The 19,856-nt window shown below is 44.9% G+C and overlaps 1 protein-coding gene across 1 annotated transcript in view; it reads right to left on the bottom strand.

Annotated features, from left to right (window-relative positions):
* KIAA0586 (KIAA0586 ortholog) overlaps positions 1-19,563 on the bottom strand; it is a 132,381-nt gene extending 112,818 nt beyond the window's left edge. The window contains exons 1-8 of the mRNA XM_083167290.1: positions 18,913-19,563; positions 11,070-11,131; positions 9,108-9,174; positions 7,669-7,738; positions 6,799-6,976; positions 4,380-4,616; positions 1,702-1,843; positions 1,027-1,185 (exon numbers count right to left, since the gene is read on the bottom strand). Coding sequence (XP_083023416.1) covers positions 1,027-1,185; positions 1,702-1,843; positions 4,380-4,616; positions 6,799-6,976; positions 7,669-7,738; positions 9,108-9,174; positions 11,070-11,131; positions 18,913-19,540 — 1,543 coding nt within the window. The 5' untranslated portion in view covers positions 19,541-19,563. The remainder of the gene's footprint in view (positions 1-1,026; positions 1,186-1,701; positions 1,844-4,379; positions 4,617-6,798; positions 6,977-7,668; positions 7,739-9,107; positions 9,175-11,069; positions 11,132-18,912) is intronic.
* Positions 19,564-19,856: the final 293 nt, after the last annotated feature.

Genomic DNA, 19,856 nt, shown 5'->3' on the forward strand with positions numbered 1-19,856 from the left:
ATGCCTTCATCTCAAAATCAGTCCAGTTACCTCCGGGACATCAAACACTGTGGGGGGGGGGGGGGGGGGGATAAAAACTGCCAGGAAGCCTTCTTTTTATCTCATTTAAATAATCCCTTCCGTATTGTAATGCCAACTGAGACATACTCTACATAAAACGCCTTGAATGGGTCAAATTCTCCCATCAGCTGCACCCAGCAATGCAGAAAGCCACTGTATGTCATGCCACTAAAGAGCTGCAGAACTTACGGTTCGTAAACAGCTTAAGGTACCCATACACGGTGCGATGCGCCCTCCCGCGGGCATCTCATCGCTCAGTACAAAAAGTATGTGCTGCACATACTTTTTGTACTGCCCTCGGATCGCATCGCACGCAAATTGCATGCGTTGCGATACAGCCCATAGCGGGTGCGATCCTCGCACCGTGTATGGGCACCTTTACTGAATTTATTAAGTTGCATTTACAAAAAAAAAATCATCTTGCTTTCCATAGTCCTGGCTTTTGTTTTTATACTGCTGGATTGGTCTTTTCTGTTCAAAAGCAAAAAGAACAGACTGCAGTTAAGAGACTAATGGCAAGGAAATTGCACAAAAGACTCACCCTAGTATATAAACATCGTCCTTGAGGTTTTATTGATTTAGCAAATCATTGACAACATTTAATACCCTCATCGTTAATCTAATCTAACCCTTTGGTTCCCAACGTTGCTGTGAGCGATCTCCAAAACATTCGCTAAAAATTCCAGCGCCGCTCACAGCGACTGTTCTTTTAGTATAAATAAATACAAATACAGCCAAGTCAATTCATTGCAGATTAGTTAACGATTGCACCCAAATAAAAAGAACAGTCACTGAGCGGCGCTGGCATTTTTAGCGGATAGTTTGAGGCTCTCTCACAGCAACGTTGGCGCTCAAAGGGTTTAATAAAAAAGTGTCGCTTGACGATTTTCACACCTATTTTGACAAATTCCCTTGGCACGCACGGGGTTAAGCAGGTTAGAGAGCGCTGTGGCCCTAATTACTTACTTGAACTTGACGGATTCGTGGAACCCTCCGCATTGGCTTTTCCTACTAATTTTTGGGATGGAACTTGCACATCCATAGATATAGGTACTGGGGCGAACCTGCGGGGAGCTGGAGTCTCCAAGGGAGATTTCTCTGCTTTCCGTGTAATCTCTGCCGCAACTTTAAGATGGAAAAAAGAACTTGCTGAATAATGTATAGTGCCCAGTCCTAGTCTCGTATGCACACTGACGATTGGGAGAAGTAGATAAAGATTGATACGGTATATTTTACTATTTTAAACAGATCAAGGTTACACCATGCATTATACTATACAGGTATAGCTATTTCTTGCACTCACAGTAATCAGGCAATGCTTAGGCCAGGCACGGAAATGCCGGCCCTCCAGCTGTTGTGAAACTACACATCCCAGCATGCCTTGCCATAGCTTTAGCATTCCCTAATAGCAAAATTGTGCCAAGGCATGATGGGACTAGTAGTTTCACAACAGATGGAGGGCCATCGTTTGGCCATGCCAAATTTGAGCACACACAGATTCCATAAATGGTCTTTCATTCGCTTCATTTGACTAAACTGTCCCGATCTAAGTCCTGTTGGTTTGAGAAGGTTCTGAGGTGACCAGGCCTATGCCGGCTTCGTTTCACTAGTGTACTACAAACAACAGTCAGAAATACAGACCTCTCTCATGGTTATTCGCAGCTGCAGTTGTCAATGGCAGAATGAGGGGTTTCTGTATAGCAGCAGTAACTGGCGCACAAACTGGAGCTGCGGATTCCTGGGGACTGGTTCCGGCTCTGATTGCAGCATTCATAAACTGGGACTAATACGTATATAAGGTTAGAATATACAGGGAAAACAGACACTGACACCTCTTCTGACTCTTACATAGAAATAACATGGATCTACACACATTTGGAAGATCATTACCCCTAAAATGTGTTACTACCCATGTAGCAGGAATATACCCCTGTAGAGATCACATCCATCATGTACTCTCCACCACACTATGTCCATGGTACCTGAAGCCAGGGAGGAGATCCAGACTCGTGTAGGTGTGATATAGATGTGTGCTCATACACCTAGCCTCAATACGCTGGCACGAGTCAGCCACACGGAGCGGCTTTTTCTGGGTGCGACTATAACTTAGTTGCAATGTGATGCAACAAAACCTCTTCACAAGACTACACTAATTATTAGTATGCGATGATACGTACAGTACAGCACAGCCGCAGAGGACCGGGTGTGCAATACTGTACAACTAATACAGTAACACTTCAGGGAAAAGAAAAAGTACGGCACCCAAAGACATAACATCGGAACACCATACCAACCACGGCTGCAATTGTCACAGCCCTGAGTTACCCGAGGCTTACTGAGACCGGCCAATGGAACCCGTCTGCCAGGGCCACAAAGTCTGCATCCGACAACGCAGACCCTGCGCTCAGTACGCCTACACAACATGGGCAACGTGCTCTCGGTCTGAAAACCAGTCCAAGTTGCCTGCTACACTGCAGCATGTCAATCATGCTGCAGCTAGGGGTGCGAGAGGACTGCGAGTGATCACACAGGACCCATTCTGCATACATGTGACGCACCCGGCATCGGGTTTATACATAAACCATTCACAAATCTGAATCAGCCACACGGCATTGCAGCAATTTGTACACAGGTTCGGTCGCACACAGACAGACAAGTGTCACATATCAATCAGTGCAGTCTCAAGAAGTGGTTTTGTCAAATCACATTGTAATTAAGGGGCAGATTCGTGCAAACACTGATACTTAGCACAAGCAGATTTCCACGCGACCTGGCGCGCCATGGATAGATGTTGGCGCCACCGCAGCAATATTGTATAAGAACACATCTGTACGCTGTGGGCGGAGCCAGTAGCACTCTGAATGACATTGGACAGCAGAACCGGAAGGAACATAACATTTCCAGGCTATGAAACCCAGCAGTGAATATGAAAGCATAGGGTCGACACGATGAAGGCTGAGTTACATTAGGTCCGATGGTTGACACAAGGTTAACATCAGTTTTTCACGTTTTCTTGTCCTGAATTTCAACGTAAGCCAACTTGGGACACTGTATCAGTGCACCGCTGCACTTGCCATTGTTCCGGCACGCTTTTGGCAGTTGATCTTTCCATTATTGACCATCCAGCCTTAGCCATGTTGACCTAATGTGGCTGATCTTCATAGTGTCGGCCTAGCAACTGTATCCATAAAAATGTGTGTTCTGTCCGGTTTTATTTTAGAAACCTTTAACTAAGGCTTGATGTTCACACAGGACGTGTATGAAGATTATGTGAGAATAATGAATTATAAAATAACACAATCCTTCGGTGGAATAGACGGCTATCAACTCTACTGATAAACTTGGGAGAGGAGAAACAGAATGTCTGAGCCAAGTCGTGACAGCATAGGAGTCCGGGGGGGAATTTCCGGAAGGCCAAAGAAAACAGGCGTTCCCCCGGGCCTCTCAGCCTATTACACAGTGATAAGACGTCTCATGCTGACACCTACATTACACAATAACGCCATCAGTTATCAACTCTGTAGCGATCATGACAAAACAATGTATTAATTACTAAGGAATGTATGGAATTAACACAACCGACAAGGTACAGTGTATATATAATACACCTACATGGACCAAATAAAGCAGAAGTGGAGAGAGGCAACCAATATTATATATATATATATAAAAGTCTAACTACTCCTCACCTCTATGAGATAACATACTGCCACTGACCAGTAGAGGCCACTCGACAGACCAAATTACTCCTTTGTGTGCGCTAAAAGATGTCATAACAGAAAGTGAAAGCAATTTTTGCAGGACACTGATCTGTTACAAGCTTGCTGGATATGGAGGGAGCTGTGAAGTCAGATATTGGAGGTAGGAGCAGATAGGAACTGGGGATGGGGTGGAGATTTTTTTGGCTAAAAACGGTCACATCTTAAAAAGTGAAAGTAAAAGGTAACTGCACAAGACGTCATTTTGACCGGACTTTAATTAGTGTTTGAGATAATAGAGCGATGTACCAAATAATCAGGATATGTACAAATGGTTCAGGGTAAGATAGATTAGGGAGATAATTACAGAATATACAGGTATAATTAATACTCAGATATGTTGGAGGGGGAAGTGGGTGATTCTAGCAGTTGGTGGAGTTGGTTTACTCACAACAGGACAACAATAATGAATAGGCTTGCATTGCTTTTATTCTTAGCAAGTTCATCTACTAGTTTTCAAAGCCCATTTAACGATGGGCCTATGGAGACCTGGACTTTAAAACCCCTGTTTCCTCCTTATCATACGTAACCCTATATCTGATAAGGATCCTCAGTGCATACCTGCATCTCCAGATGCTGCTGCTGGAGTCTTTCCAGATGCTGAAGTCTCTGCTCCGTCACCTGGGAAAGCTGCCTCTCCAGCTCGCTCACTCTCTCTGGGTGATAGGATCTTTCTACAGGTTGACTTTGGATCTTGCTCTGCTGCTCAGTGATCCGTTGCAGCTGCCGGTCTGTCTCCTGGAGTTTGTTAAGCAGTTGGGAGACAGAGTTCACTTGGGCCTCCAGATCGCTCTGAGCCTGGGGAGCAAAAGGACAACAGATGAGCTCAGCCTTTACATCATCTCTCAGGTTTGCCGGCCGAGCACTGATGGGACAACACACATTACAAGATCTGTATGTAAAGTAAAAAAAAAAAAAAATCGCCTTTTTCTACAGGTTCTAAACATTCCCTGAAATCAGGCAGGCAAAACCAATTCCCTGAAAAATTACAATTTATTTTTCACCTGAAAAGTGCCCCGAAAAGTCCATGGCTATTTTTTTTGGTACTCTTTACCTAGCACAGCGCCCACGATTTTGATCGTGGGCATCGCAGGTAAAAAAATCGCGGGCATCGAATGCACTAAAAATCGGGTGCGACGCGACCGACGCGATGCCCGCGATTTCCCATAGGGATCAATGTTAAATTTCTCAATTGACCCGATTTTACTGTTCAATGCCTCAATTGACACGATTTTTCCATAGGAAACAATGTTAAATGGCCCACAGAGGCCAAATAGGCACCCTGAAGTGTGAAATGGCCCCCACAATTGTTAACGCCACCCCACGATCAACGTCAACCCGAAGCGTGGCGAGCGCAGCGAGCCCGCGAGGGGCGGCGGTACGCATCCTAGGACCTTTCCATACCCCCACTATCCACGTCGGCGTGGAGTTGAGAATAGAATAGTGTGGCGAGCGCAGCGAGCCACCGAGCCCGAAGCGTGGCGAACGCAGCGAGCCCCGCGAGGGGACGCGGATACCTTCACAGGTAAACGCGTCCCTTCGCGGGCTTCACAGGTATCCTCGTGCGCTCGCCACGCTTCGGGCTCGGTGGCTCGCTGCGCTCGCCACACTATTCTATTCTCAACTCCACGCCGACGTGGATAGTGGGGGTATGAAAAGGTCGTAGGACGCGTACCGTTCACGTTGATCGTGGGGTGGCGTTAACAATTGTGGGGGCCATTTCACACTTCAGGGTGGCTATTTGGCCTCTGTGGGCCATTTAACATTGATTCCTATGGAAAAATCGTGTCAATTGAGGCATTGAACAGAAAAATCGGGTCAATTGAGAAATTTAACATTGGTCCCTATGGGAAATCGCGGGCATCGCGTCGGTCGCGTCGCAACAGATTTTTTAGTGCATTCAATGCCCGCGATGACCGCGATGGGCGCCGTGCTAGGTAAAGATTACCTTTTTTTTTTAATGGTCCCTATGTATTTTCACGCAAAAACTGGTTCGTTTCGTTTGGGGAAAATGAGTTTTAATAGGATAGGGTGATTTTTTTTTTTTATTTGATTATTTTATAGGACATTACACACCTTACTAATTCATGTTTTACACTTGCTCATTTACAAATCTGTGTGCGTGTGTTCCTTTGGGAATTTCTCACACTGAGGGCCTAATTCAGGTTGAAGTGTAGTTATGCGAGTAATCGCAACACTGCAACTCCCGGCATTAGCGTGCACATAACCAGCTGCCCCGGGCTGCAAAATCTTGGTGCAAAACCAGGCTGGCCATGTTTGGGGTTGCAGCGGCTGTATGTGATGTCACGTAGCCACTGTGGCCTCCTTATAGAACATTCTGGACATGTCCGTGTTGTCCGGGCCGTGCCCTGAAAATTCTGCATTACTGTACCCGCAATGGTACGCCCCCGCGCGCACCAGTCGCCGTCCTCCATTGAGTCATGCAGTTTAAATGCTGATGTGCTCGCGTGCGCAGTTTCCTGGATCTGTGATTTTCAGAAAACTGTATTGCTAGCTGAATTAGCCCTGGAGTGCCGTGTGGAGGAAGGAGTGTCAGGCTGAAGGGAACAGAGGTAGTATCTTATGGGACAGGTAAAGTCGAGAATGGAATTTAGGAGATTAATGAGATTATAGGACCTGTGTCACTTAAGTATACACGATTGGGGAGGATAGACAGATATCAGAGAAGCATGTCACAGAAAGAAGGACAAAATACAGTGTAAACTATCTGCTGAAATCAGAGAGAATAAAAGTCACATATTATAAAGCAGAAGGGGAAATGCCATTGCAAAGTTCCCACAAGAGCTCCCATAGTTGAGTCTGGATTTGTAGTCAGGCAGGCATAACCAATCAAACCCATTTACCATCTTTAGCATGTCCGATACAACAATAACTCTGAAAACCTCACACTATAAGCAGACAACAGGAATAAATGATGGTCGGTAAATAGACTGACACAGTAAAGGAGGAGAGTAACTACCTTCAGGACTGGAGCGGTAGCGGCGATGGCGGCAGCAGTGGCGGCAGCAATAGTAGCAGAGTGGATCCCGTTGCAGCCCGGAGAGCTCTCAGCGCCGCCTGTTGCCTTATTGCCTTTATTTGCTGCATCCTCAAGCAACTGAACACGCACCGCTTTAGTCACAGGCCCGCTCTGTACTCTGCAATTAAAGTTATAACGGATGGTCAGTAAACGGTACCAGAAATGGAGTCGTCCCCCCCCAAAAAAAAAAACCTGAAAATGTCATTTTGGGCATATAAGGCAAAAACAAATAAAACATTTGATACCATTTTGTAAAGCGATGTTAATGGCCACCGGCTTCTAAACCTCGATCCCAAGGTAATCCTGACGGTAAAAAGTTAATAAGACTGATAAGGTTCAGTGATGAACGGATCGTAAAAATCCACAAAACGTTTTACTAAAAACAGCGATCAGAAGCGACTCATTTCTTTGGGCGATGCGCTCAGCATCCCTGCGATCAGGTTGCCGAATACAGACGCCAGCATCTCGGCTACTACCAGGAGACCGGCGCCGGCGCCAACAATGAGAATGCCGGCACCGGAATCCCGACAATAATGAGAATGAGGTAAAGGGAGAGGGCAAGTATACTTACCTGACCGCTGTCAGCATTCACTCCATCAGCAGTCTGACCCCCTGAATCTCCAACGCCAGTCGTTCATATGTATGGGGGGGGGGGGGACAGGGTTTCTCAGCAATTAGTAATTTGGTATTATACCAGGAATACCAATATTGCCATCTCCCTGCTTAGTAAACAATCCCAATAAATGTCATATAAATAGTGCAACGTGTAACTGTGGTCAGTAATATGGCCGCCGGTAGGACATGGCTCACCTTTTATTCAGTGCTGCCAGAAAGGTTTCTTTGTGACCAGTGGGAAACTGCGAAATCTGAACATCTTTACCTTCAATTAAAAAAAAAAAAAAGTCGTTACTCCTATATGGAATATAAAATGTATGCTTCTTTTTTTAATACAGGTTGAGTATCCCTTATCCAAAATGCTCGGGAACAGAAGCATTTTGGATAACGGATAATTCCATATTTCTGAATATTTTTATATTTCAATGAGGTATCTTGCATTTATATTGTATAAACACATCAAACACATGAAATACACACAAATATATTATATTTGTGCCTGAAACACGGTTTCAAAACATGAAACAAAGTTTGTGTACTATCTCAGGCAGCTGAATGCCAAGCAATCATTTACTAGCACATATTAAGTGCCCGTTACACATCCCGTCCCCAGTAGTGGCCGTTACACATCCCGTCCCCAGTAGTGGCCGTTACACATCCCGTCCCCAGTAGTGGCCGTTACACATCCCGTCCCCAGTAGTGGCCGTTACACATCCCGTCCCCAGTAGTGGCCGTTACACATCCCGTCCCCAGTAGTGGCCGTTACACATCCCGTCCCCAGTAGTGGCCGTTACACATCCCGTCCCCAGTAGTGGCCGTTACACATCCCGTCCCCAGTAGTGGCCGTTACACATCCCGTCCCCAGTAGTGGCCGTTACACATCCCGTCCCCAGTAGTGGCCGTTACACATCCCGTCCCCAGTAGTGGCCGTTACACATCCCGTCCCCAGTAGTGGCCGTTACACATCCCGTCCCCAGTAGTGGCCGTAACACATCCCGTCCCCAGTAGTGGCCGTTACACATCCCGTCCCCAGTAGTGGCCGTTACACATCCCGTCCCCAGTAGTGGCCGTTACACATCCCGTCCCCAGTAGTGGCCGTTACACATCCCGTCCCCAGTAGTGGCCGTTACACATCCCGTCCCCAGTAGTGGCCGTTACACATCCCGTCCCCAGTAGTGGCCGTTACACATCCCGTCCCCAGCAGTGGCCGTTACACATCCCGTCCCCAGCAGTGGCCGTTACACATCCCGTCCCCAGTAGTGGCCGTTACACATCCCGTCCCCAGTAGTGGCCGTTACACATCCCGTCCCCAGTAGTGGCCGTTACACATCCCGTCCCCAGTAGTGGCCGTTACACATCCCGTCCCCAGTAGTGGCCGTTACACATCCCGTCCCCAGTAGTGCCCGTTACACATCCCGTCCCCAGTAGTGCCCGTTACACATCCCGTCCCCAGTAGTGCCAGTTACATATCGTGTAATTCTGGAAACTATGGGTTTCAGAATAATTAGGATAACAGCTATCAGGATAAGAGATACTATACCGGTAGTACATTATTCATTTGGACATAACTACAACAGACACGAATAACCACACTACGGAGTATTGGTAAATGTGACATTTAATGTCCAGGTTACCTTCATGTGATTTCTTTATGACCGTTTCCTCATCTGTAACGTCCTGAAAATGCTTTGTCACAAGAACCTATTTAAACAAGAAACAGAACCATTCAACATAAAAAGCAACAAGGCGGCATTTAAAAAAAATACAAAAAGTGTTATTTTAAACTGGTTTAGCTGCGGTACTTTATAAAAAATTCCTGTCTCTATTTGGTCAGCGGTAAAGCTGTAAATGATGTCACGTTACATAGTTTAATATGTTTTTCTTTATAAAGACCCCTAATGTGAATAAATGTACACACATACAGACATACATAATTAAGCCAGTGTTGTACATGATTCCTAAATTCTCTCCCTTAGGACTACCAATCTTTATTGTATCTAATACAATCCTGGCAGCCATGACTTCTGGTAATGACTTTGTGTCATGGTAGGACACAATGGGACACAATGGTGCTTTACAGCCATAAGGGTATATTCAATGGATTCTGGATCCATTCCGAAATTATTTTGATGGAATGGATCCGTCATCCATTATTCCATGCAGCGGGCAAATCCAGATGTCGGCTGCTGATTGATGCTCACCTGGCCGGTGAGAGGACCGGGAGAGCGCGATGGCGGGAGGCAGTGGGAGCTGGAACGGGGCCAGGTGAGCTGCTCTCACTTGGCCCAGTGGCAGGAGAGTGCGGTGGGTGGGTAGGGGAGGTGGCAGACAGGAGGACAGCGCTGTGTAAGCTGCTGCTGCTCACCCGGTGCAGTCCTACCTGCCTCAGTCCGACATCTTTCAATGTTGGATTGAGATTGCCGGAAACATGGCCAAAACCTTTTGGTTTTGGCTGTGTTTCTGTCAAAAGTAGGTGGATTAGAGTCTATTCCACCAATCCCCCTGGTTTTTGGAAGGTCAGAACATTCCAACCTGCCGAAAAAAACAGCTAACACTGAATAGGTCGGAATGCCTTCTGACCTATTTATGTCGAAAACTGCAGTTTTTTCGGCAAGACGGCAATTTCAACATCAGTTAAATATACTCCAAAGTGTTGAATGCTCCTTTTGAAGGAAAACTGCAGAGCTGCGCCATAGCTGAACCCAGCCAATGCTGTGGAGCGCCCTGCAGGAGGGAACCAAATTACTTTTATTGGGAAGGAAGGAAATTAAAATACACTGAAGGCCCCCATACACAATTTGACGCTGATGGTCCGATTCCGATTTATCTTATGTGCTGCACATACAATCTCCAGGTTCTGATCTGATGCGCATGAGAAGGAGCATCAGATCCAACTTGATGTCAATCGCATCCGAAAACAGTTCAGGAACCCAGGGGCAGATTTATTAAGCTTGGAGAAGAGATACACTGGAGATAAAGTGGAGAAAAGGTAGAGGGGCAGATTTATTAAGCTTGGAGAAGAGATAAACTGGAGATAAAGTGGAGAAAAGGTAAAAGGAGATAAAGCACCAGCCAATCAGCTGTGTTTGAAAAAGACAGTTGGTAGTTGATTGGCTGGTGCTTTATCTCCTTTTACCTTTTCTCCACTTTATCTCCAGTTTATCTCTTCTCCAAGCTTAGTAAATCTGCCCCAAAAGGAGATAAAGCACCAGCCAATCAACTCCCAACTGTCTTTTTCAAACACAGCTGATTGGCTGGTGCTTTATCTCCTTTTACCTTTTCTCCGCTTTATCTCCAGTTTATCTCTTCTCCAAGCTTAGTAAATCTGCCCCTCAGGGGCAGATTTACTAAGCTTGGAGAAGAGATAAACTGGAGATAAAGTGGAGAAAAGGTAAAAGGAGATAAAGCACCAGCCAATCAACTCCCAACTGTCTTTTTCTAACACAGCTGATTGGCTGGTGCTTTATCTCCTTTTACCTTTTCTCCACTTTATCTCCAGTTTATCTCTTCTCCAAGCTTAATAAATCTGCCCCTCAGTAACAGAGTTTCTGCTGGCTCCTGCTGACAAAATAGCACTGTGAGTAGGCCTTACTTACCTTTGGCAATGAAGAGTCATTTTTAATAGCATTTTTCTGCATTGTGGAACCATTAATATCATCTAAAAAGGAGGAGAACAAAATTATTATAATTTAGAATCCAAGCAAATAAATTCTGGGGGATTATTCAATTAGTTTACCCCGCAGCTGCCACTAGATGGTGCACAACGGAGCAATTCAATTGCTCTGCTTTTCAGCTGGACGCCTCCTGAGATGGAGACCTAAAATGTATTTTCTCTGTCTGCTGCCTTGTGTACTTATCAGTGACGCCCTATTTATTTAAGCACTGCTGGGTTATATACGGTCAGGTCCCTTCTTATTAATCTCTTCTTTGAATGTTTTCTCAATGTGTACTTCTGGTGATCATATGCATATTATTGGACAGTTTAAACATACGGTCAGTGTTTTGTGAGCATAAATTCTTGTGTATGCTGCTGCACACCTTCCTTCCTTATGTACTGTAATCAACAAAATATACACCAGAATAATTGTGTAGGTTTCCGTTATAAGTTAGTGGTATGCTCTATGATTATTATAGAGATGATTTGAGATTATGTTGTATCTAGTGATAGAAACAATTGTATCAATATACCAGTGTGCAAGTTACAACCTTAGCGGAGAGGAACTGGGTAATTCCATACTTGAAAAGGATCTAGGAGTCCAAATAGACAGCAAACTAGGATGTAGTGCCCATTGTAATGTAGCTACAAAAAAGGCCAACAAAATTCTGGCATGTATTAAGAGGGGAATGGAAACTAGGGACTCAAGGGTAATTATGCCACTGTATAAAGCATTGGTGAGACCTCACGGAGTGCAGTTCTGGGCCCCACACTATAAAAAGGACATCATAGAATTAGAAAAAGTCCAAAGGCGAGCAACAAAGCTTATTAGGGGAATGGAGAATTTAAGCTACGGGGAGAGATTAAGCAATTTGGGACTATTTACATTGGAAAAGAGACGTTTAAGGGGGGACATGCTCAACATGTACAAGTATATCAAGGGCCAATATAAGGAACTGTCACACACCCTCTTTTCTACTAGAAAGGAATCTAGGACACGAGGGCACGAGTATAGATTAGAAGAAAAAAGATTTCATTCAGCTGGTAGAAAGAATTTCTTTACGGTCAGAACAGTCAAACTCTGGAACTCTCTTCCCAGAGAGGTGGTAACGGCTGGCTCATTAAATGCGTTCAAGGCAAAGTTGGACAAACATTTACTGGAGAAAAACATCCATGGGTACAAATAAGAAATATAATCTGTCTGTAAAATATCAGAACCTTCCAAATCAGCAATGGATATCTATACCAGGTTGAACTAGATGGACGCAAGTCTTTTTTCAGCCTTACCTACAATGTAACTATGTAACTATGTAATATATTGTCATGTCTAGGAATCTCAGTGGAAACAAATGTATCTATTTGTTTTCAGCTCTAGGACCGCAAGGAGATCATATCTCATATCCATACTTATATTTCATGCTCTCACCAAGTTAATGAGATCTGTGTGGGTTTGATACTGAGTGGCACACTTGTTACTGATATTGTTGAATATGTGTCACATGCAGAGATCCCTTACACACCAGTAGTTTTAAGGCTCTCGGCCTTTTGGCTAAGATCAATTGTTTGATCTGTTCTTATCGTTTGGTCTGGACCGGTTCCTGCCAGGAATGGGAAAGACTGGACTAAGTATGTAGCACATGTTGGGGGTTGCTAAGCTTGGGATTGGATTCTAAGATAGTTGAATGGATAAGAGCGTGGTTGCAGGACAGAAAACAGAGAGTTGTAGTAAACGGAGTACAGTCAAAGGGGGGAAAGGTTACAAGTGGAGTACCCCAGGGATCTGTACTTGGACCGGTGCTTTTTAATATCTTTATTGGTGATATTGCAAATGGAATTGAGGGTAAAATGTGCCTTTTTGCAGATGACACAAAGGTATGCAACAGGGTAGACACACCAGGAGGGGTAAAACAAATGATTGAGGATCTAGGCAGATTAGAGGAATGGTCAAGAGCATGGCAACTACAGTTTAATGCCAAAAAATGCAAAATCATGCACTTGGGTTACTAAATATAGTATAAATGGCACTATAATGGAAACTACTGAGGAAGAGAGGGATCTAGGTGTCACTATTTCAGGGGACTTAAAAGCAGGTAGGCAATGTAACAAAGCAATGAAGAAGGCAAGTCAGATGCTTGGTTGCATAGGGAGAGGTATCAGCAGTAGAAAGAAAGAAGTAATAATGCCACTGTATAGGTCATTGGTACGACCTCACCTAGAGTATTGTGTTCAGTTCTGGAGGCCATATCTCCAGAAGGATATAAATACATTAGAGACTGTACAAAGAAGAGCAACTAAAATGGTGCATGGCCTACATCACAAAACTTACCAGGAAAGACTAAAAGATCTTAATATGTATACTTTAGAACAGAGAAGGGAAAGGGGGGACATGATAGAAACTTTCAAATATATCAAGGGCTTTAACAAGGTACAGGTGGGAGACATTCTTCACAGGAAGAGGAGCAACAGAACACGCACTGAAACTAGAGGGAGGAAGATTCAGGGGAAATGCGAGGAAGAATTTTTTCACAGAAAGAGTAGTAGATAAGTGGAATAGCCTCCCAACAGAGGTGGTAGACGCAAATACAGTAGTACAATTTAAACATGCTTGGGATAAGCATATTGATATCCTTACAAAAAAATAAGGATCAAATATGGTTTGAGGTAACATGTTTAAAAAAAGGGGCAGACTAGATGGGCCAAGTGGTTCTTATCTGCCGTCAAATTCTATGTTTCTATGTTTCTATGTTGCCCATTTTCCTCAGTTATGATGCAGAGAAAGGTCCAGTTGAGTACCTCGCTCTACCGGGGTTTCACATCAACCTATTGGTAGGGAGGGGAGAAACATCGGGCCTAGTTGGCGAGTCTCTTTTACGGGGGTTTGTAGATTGCTCTCATTCCAGGGGTTCATAGCCCCTGATGGAGACACAGCAGAAACCCCAGCTTAGTTCTCAATTCCTAGGAGGTGAGAAACATCGGAAAGGAGTAGGTGTTTTCTTCTTCTTCTTCTTCGGGGACCCATATTGCCACTGGGGGGAGGGAAACATTGAAAAGCCTGGTGGAGTATCCATTTCCATCACAGAACCCGGTAAGGGTCTGCTGGTGGAGCAGAGAAACACTTGGTAGGATGCTAATTGGCCGGCTGCTTAGAGTCCGAGGTGTAGCATGCCCCCGGGGTAACTCAGAGGTGCCGTAAACGTTCACTGGTGTCCCCCAGCATGTTTTGGCACTAGCACTGCGCACTTCCCCTTAAGTATGCATTGCACGACCTTGCCCTGCGCCTTTGGCTGGGGCAGGACAATTTCTCACGCCTTCTGGCAGGGGTCTCTTTTTATATTTATTTCTCTTCACCCCTCTCACATTTGTGACTTTTCACGTTTTCAGTTTTTCATTTGTTTGATCATGTTTTTTGGGCTGTGTGTATGACCCTTATGGGCTACCTGCTCCCCGCATACCAAAGCTCTCTCCTTTGGGGAAGAGCTGGGGTCCCCGAGGGTGACCCCGAGCCGCAAGGGGTAGGGAAGCCTACCAAGGGTCTCTCCAAGCTTTGGCAAGGAGGACCCACCCTCCCGAACCCTTCCGGGGGTTGAGGGAAGAGAGTCGCTCTGAGCTTTGGAGTAAAGTGTATTAAAATCATTAGTGCAAAAAGCAAAAAAATTGAATAGTCAGCAGTGTCTACGGTTTCAAGGCAACAACTGACATCCTTGTCATACAGTGAAAAAAAACAAAACAAATAGAACACACATCTAACTGTGTATATACCTAGTGAGTATCTACAGGTGATGGAGACTGCTGCATATCGGCCTGGGCGTCCGGGGGTATGCCCTACCATGTGACACAGAGCTTCAGGTGGTTGCCAAGGCACTCCGTCGGAGTCCTGCCTTGGGCGGAAATGTGTAAGTGACCGCTACGGTGAGAATAAGTCTGGGCATGCGCAGATGTGTGGAGCCACCGAGCTGGAAGCGTTAGGAGGTTGTCACAGCAATCCAGTGCTGTCCTGACTTGGGCAGACAAAGCATATGTGACAGTGTAATGTACCTGCTTCTCTAACAAAATGAGTGCAGGTATATAAAGTGCAAAGTGCTAGTCTGTAGTAGACAAGTACTTTTGTATCCACCATGGGTTCCAATACGGCACACCTGGATAGCAGAACATTTCTGGACTTACAACAGCACTTAAATGAAACGTTATCAATTTCCTAGGATCAGGCGCAACCTATTTTGTTTTGAGCATCTCACCTCACCCAACATTACGGATACAGCGGATGACAGTTAGAACTCTTTGTTTAAATTGCACAAAAAGGAGATGGACTTTTTACTTCATGCCACCTCGTTATCCAACTACTACCACGCTGTCAAATCCCCAGGTGTTTTACAGTGTCACTTACAGTGACAGCGGTTTCACCTTTCCAGACTCTGACAAAGCGCCTTTCCAGACTCGGAGGGCGCACAACAAGGGCATGTCCAGACGGATCCATTCCCGACCCACCTGCTGTGATGGACAAATGCAAAGGCTCCACAACACGTCCATCAGCAAACCGAGGAATTAATATTTAATTTATCCTCTAAGCCTCTTAGCACCATTGAACAAAAAGTCCTCTCCCACGGTTTGTCTTTCATACCAACCAACAGTCATAAAGACCTTAACTGGAAAGTGGATCTACATAGATTCAGCCGCAAATTACGCGTTAAAGAATTATTTCAACATCACACAACACCTACAGTGCCTGACAAACATGATGCTTTCTTAAAAGAATTCTCAAGATCATCATTTGACCCGCCGTCGCAGAACAGCTCCAGAAAAACATTTGGAAGGTTATTGGACGACTCCATCATGAAATTCAATTCTGCCTCTGTCTTACACCACCATAATTTATCCATTCAGGAAAATCAAGCTCTAAAAGATCTGTCCAAGTAACAGGACATAATAATCTGCACGCGGGCAAAGGCAGAGGCATTGTCCTACAGGACACGGCTCAATATGTGGACAATCTAGAAACTTACATCAGATCCAACCTCAATGTTTAAAGCTGAACTTGTGGTATATTGGCCCAGGCTTTACAATGTGGTCAAATCAGTCATAAAGTCCATTAAACTTCAAACACAGATTTTCCTATCATTCCAGTCATTTACTCCATTCCGAAAATCCACAAAAATGCCTGTAACCCCCCGGGCAGACCAATTATCTCTGCCGGAGCTCTCTCTTTCAGCCAATAGCTCAATTCTTGGACTCATTGATTCAACCATTCATCATGGCTGAACCGTTTTTTCCTCAAGGACACCACACAACCTCTAGTCAAGATACAACAGATTCCCTCAGAAGCATTTTTATGCAGTATGGCTGCATGTAACTTATATTGGTGATTCCCCACAAGGAAGGCCTTGCAACAGTGGACTCTTCATGAGGAGTGTGCAATTTGACTTTTTGGAAATGCCCCTATTTCTCTCTTTACTTCAACTTACCCTCCCCAAAAAAAATTTCATTTACAAAGGCGAATTCTTTCTCCAAAAAAACTGGATGCGCAATGGGGTCCAATGTGGCACCATTGTTAGCAAATATTTTTCTGTTTAGACAGGAACACAATTTCTTTTTTTTATAAGGCAACTGTTACCAACAATGTTTTTTTTTTTTACTAATGCCGATATATCGACGACCTCTTAATGATCTGGACAGGCACTGAAATGGCTTTGTCCTACATTATTGAAGATATCAATAGGTTGGACAATCCAATGAAATTAACATATCAATGTCATCCCTCCACCATCAATTATTTAGATGTATCCATACAACTCTGTGAGAGTAACATTGCGACATCGGTTTATGTAAAACCTACCGATCGTAACACGCTTCTCCACCACAGTAGCCACCATGCGCCGTGCCAAAAGAAAGGCTTACCATGTTCCCAAATGCTAACAGTAGCTGGATAAGTAGCAATCTGCTAGAACTGGCCAGTGCATTAGACTCCATAGTGGTCAAGTTCCTGGAAAGGGGCTATGACTACACAACATTAAAGAAACAAAAATCAGAAGTCTTATCTATTCCTAGGGAGGCCTTACGATCTGGGATATACATCTCTAAAAACACAAATAAATTAGCCTTTGTCACTGAGTTTAACTCTACTAGCGCAGCACTTCCTAGAGCTTTGAAAGCTCTGTGGCCAGTGGTATCTAGCGATAAGGAGCTGTCCTGCTTTTCGAGGTCGACCCTTATAAAAGGGGTAGAAAAATCTGATCCCTCGTAGTAAAGACCAATCTTACCGCACACCTTTACCATGGGGCACACAAACAAAAGCCCCAGGGTGCTACAGATGTACATCTTGTACGACCTGTGGGTACTTAGATACGGGGCCCCACTTTAAACATCCACTTAATGGGCACATATATAAAATAAGACAAGTTGTCACATGCACCACAACACACAAGGTATACATCATTAAGTGCCCCTGTGGATTATTTTGTGTGGGACAAACTTGCAGACAATTCAGCAAAAGAATGGCACTACATTGGTCATTGATCAAGGCCTGTTTATCAGGAAAAACTGTTGACCAACCAGTGACGCGTCATTTTAAGAAAAATAAACACACTTTAGCTAGTTTCAAATACCATAATATAATATCTCGGATGATCTTATTGCCGGTAATCCGTCCAGTTGTGTTCAATGGATCATTACCATCAAAGCTGTTGTAAACAAGCTGACTGTGTATTCATCAAAATTTGATTAATTTCTTGTGATCAGATTTTTATTTTAAAAAAAAATTATAAAAAAAATGAAAAAGAATTCAGTGCCTAGAGAGGAGTCTTATACGGCCTACACACATGCCGATATTAAGGCATTTTCTAAGAGATTTTGCTTAGTTTGGCAGTCGCTTAGCAAATGCCCTCACATCGGTGTATGTGTGGGGGCTGTATCGGCAGCCGTGCGCGTCCCCGCGCGTCTTTATCGCTGGCCGAGATTGATGGACAGTGTCCATCAATCTCGGCATCGGCAGTGTTCTCCCACCGGAGAACACTGGCGCTGTCTGCTCGCTTAGCACACAGAGCTGACAGCTCGCTCTGTGTGTGTGGGCTGTCAGCTCTGTGTGCTATGCTATAGCGGCGCAGCACAGCCCGACCTAGCATAGCTAGGTAGCCCTGCACACATTGGCATGTGTGTAGGGCCCATAACACCGGCGCTCCTCAAACTTTTTGAGGAGCTCCGGTGTTAGACCCCTCTCTAGGCACTGAATTATTTTGAGATATTTCGGCAATATCACTAAAGCACATGAGACTTTTCATCAAAAACTCCATTTGAATATTATTTGGATACTGAATATTTCAATTCCAACCTTAAAGGACATATTTACAGTATGTTTCAATATACTGCCTGTATGTTTACAGTTTAACCCCTGATGAAATCTGTTAGACAAAATGCATAGGGTTTGGACATATATCGTCTTGTCTACTACTACTATCAGTCAAACAAACTGACATGGATGATTACGTTTTAAGAATATTTTAATAAAAATATTTTTTATACCGATAACAATTGATCTGTCACATTCTTGGCAAAGATCAGTGGTGTAATTGAACAAGGTGGTGGATACACTAGCGCTCTCTATCCCACACCATTATATATATATAATGCTTAGAAACCATAATAAACAAATATGAGAATAAAGCAAGGGATAAAGAGTGAGGGTGTACAGTGCCCGAATGGTGTCCTAGGGCCACCTGGGGTTCAGAAAGATCACTGGGTTAAAATACTTTATGGAATACTCGATCACATAGATAATTCACATACGACCATACCTGGTGAGCTGTCCATCAGGGTGAATCTGACAGCAGGATACCTGTTAGCCGGTAGAGCTGGGGGCACGTAGGTAGGATCCCGCTTCTTTAAAACAAAGTCTGGGAAATGGGCTGGCAACTCCCGCAGCTTCTTTGCGGAGATATGTACCTGGGCTCCCCCAATATCCTGCTGCCCTGCAAGGGGGAAGCCTGGATTCCCATGCCCCACCTTCCTCACTGAGTCCCCTGGGGGTCCCCCCTGGCTGTGCCCCATTCTGTCACTGGAAGCCCCCAGAAGATGAGCACACTCCTGCCCACCTCCTGCCACACCTAGGGCACTCAGCACCAGCTGGCTGCTATCCCCTGCCTCCTGCTCCTTATTAGCAGTGGGTTGTGTGCTCCCCCCTGATGCCCCCTTCCCCTGGTATCCTGACACATGCACACTGGTGGACCGGATTAGTACATCACTTGCAGTGGTGCTGGCCATAGAGTCTAAGCTAATGTCTGAGGACTCTTCCCCCATTGTTGTCAGTGGCAGCGGGACACTACCCTCCGGGACTGCTGCTGTTACCCGGTCACTTCCCGCTGCTAGCCTAGGCTGCCAATCATCAGCCAGTGGGGAAACAAATACAAGCGCACAAGTCTTCATAGTTTGCCATTCCTTCAAAAGTTTCCAGTAACAGAGAATGAGCCTCTCAGATAATCCATTGTAAAAAGTGACAACGCATTAGCCCGCGCGGCGGCCATATTTTCGAAGTCCAGGGTGTACTGAGAACACGTAAAATGTCCTCACAATCATGTTTTCCGCAGCGGGGACAAACAGAAGCAGACTAACTTGGTCTCTTGCAGTGAGCGCTTGGTTGCTAGTGACTGGTTGCCTATAAACAATAACGGTTAGAAATTCCGTGCAGAATTATGTTCCGGCCAGAAACAAGAGCATTCGTGTATGGGGCCGGGCGAATTAC

The sequence above is a fragment of the Crinia signifera genome, chromosome 12 (assembly GCF_055691185.1).
Source record: "Crinia signifera chromosome 12, ASM5569118v1, whole genome shotgun sequence".
NCBI classification, from domain to species: domain Eukaryota; kingdom Metazoa; phylum Chordata; class Amphibia; order Anura; family Myobatrachidae; genus Crinia; species Crinia signifera.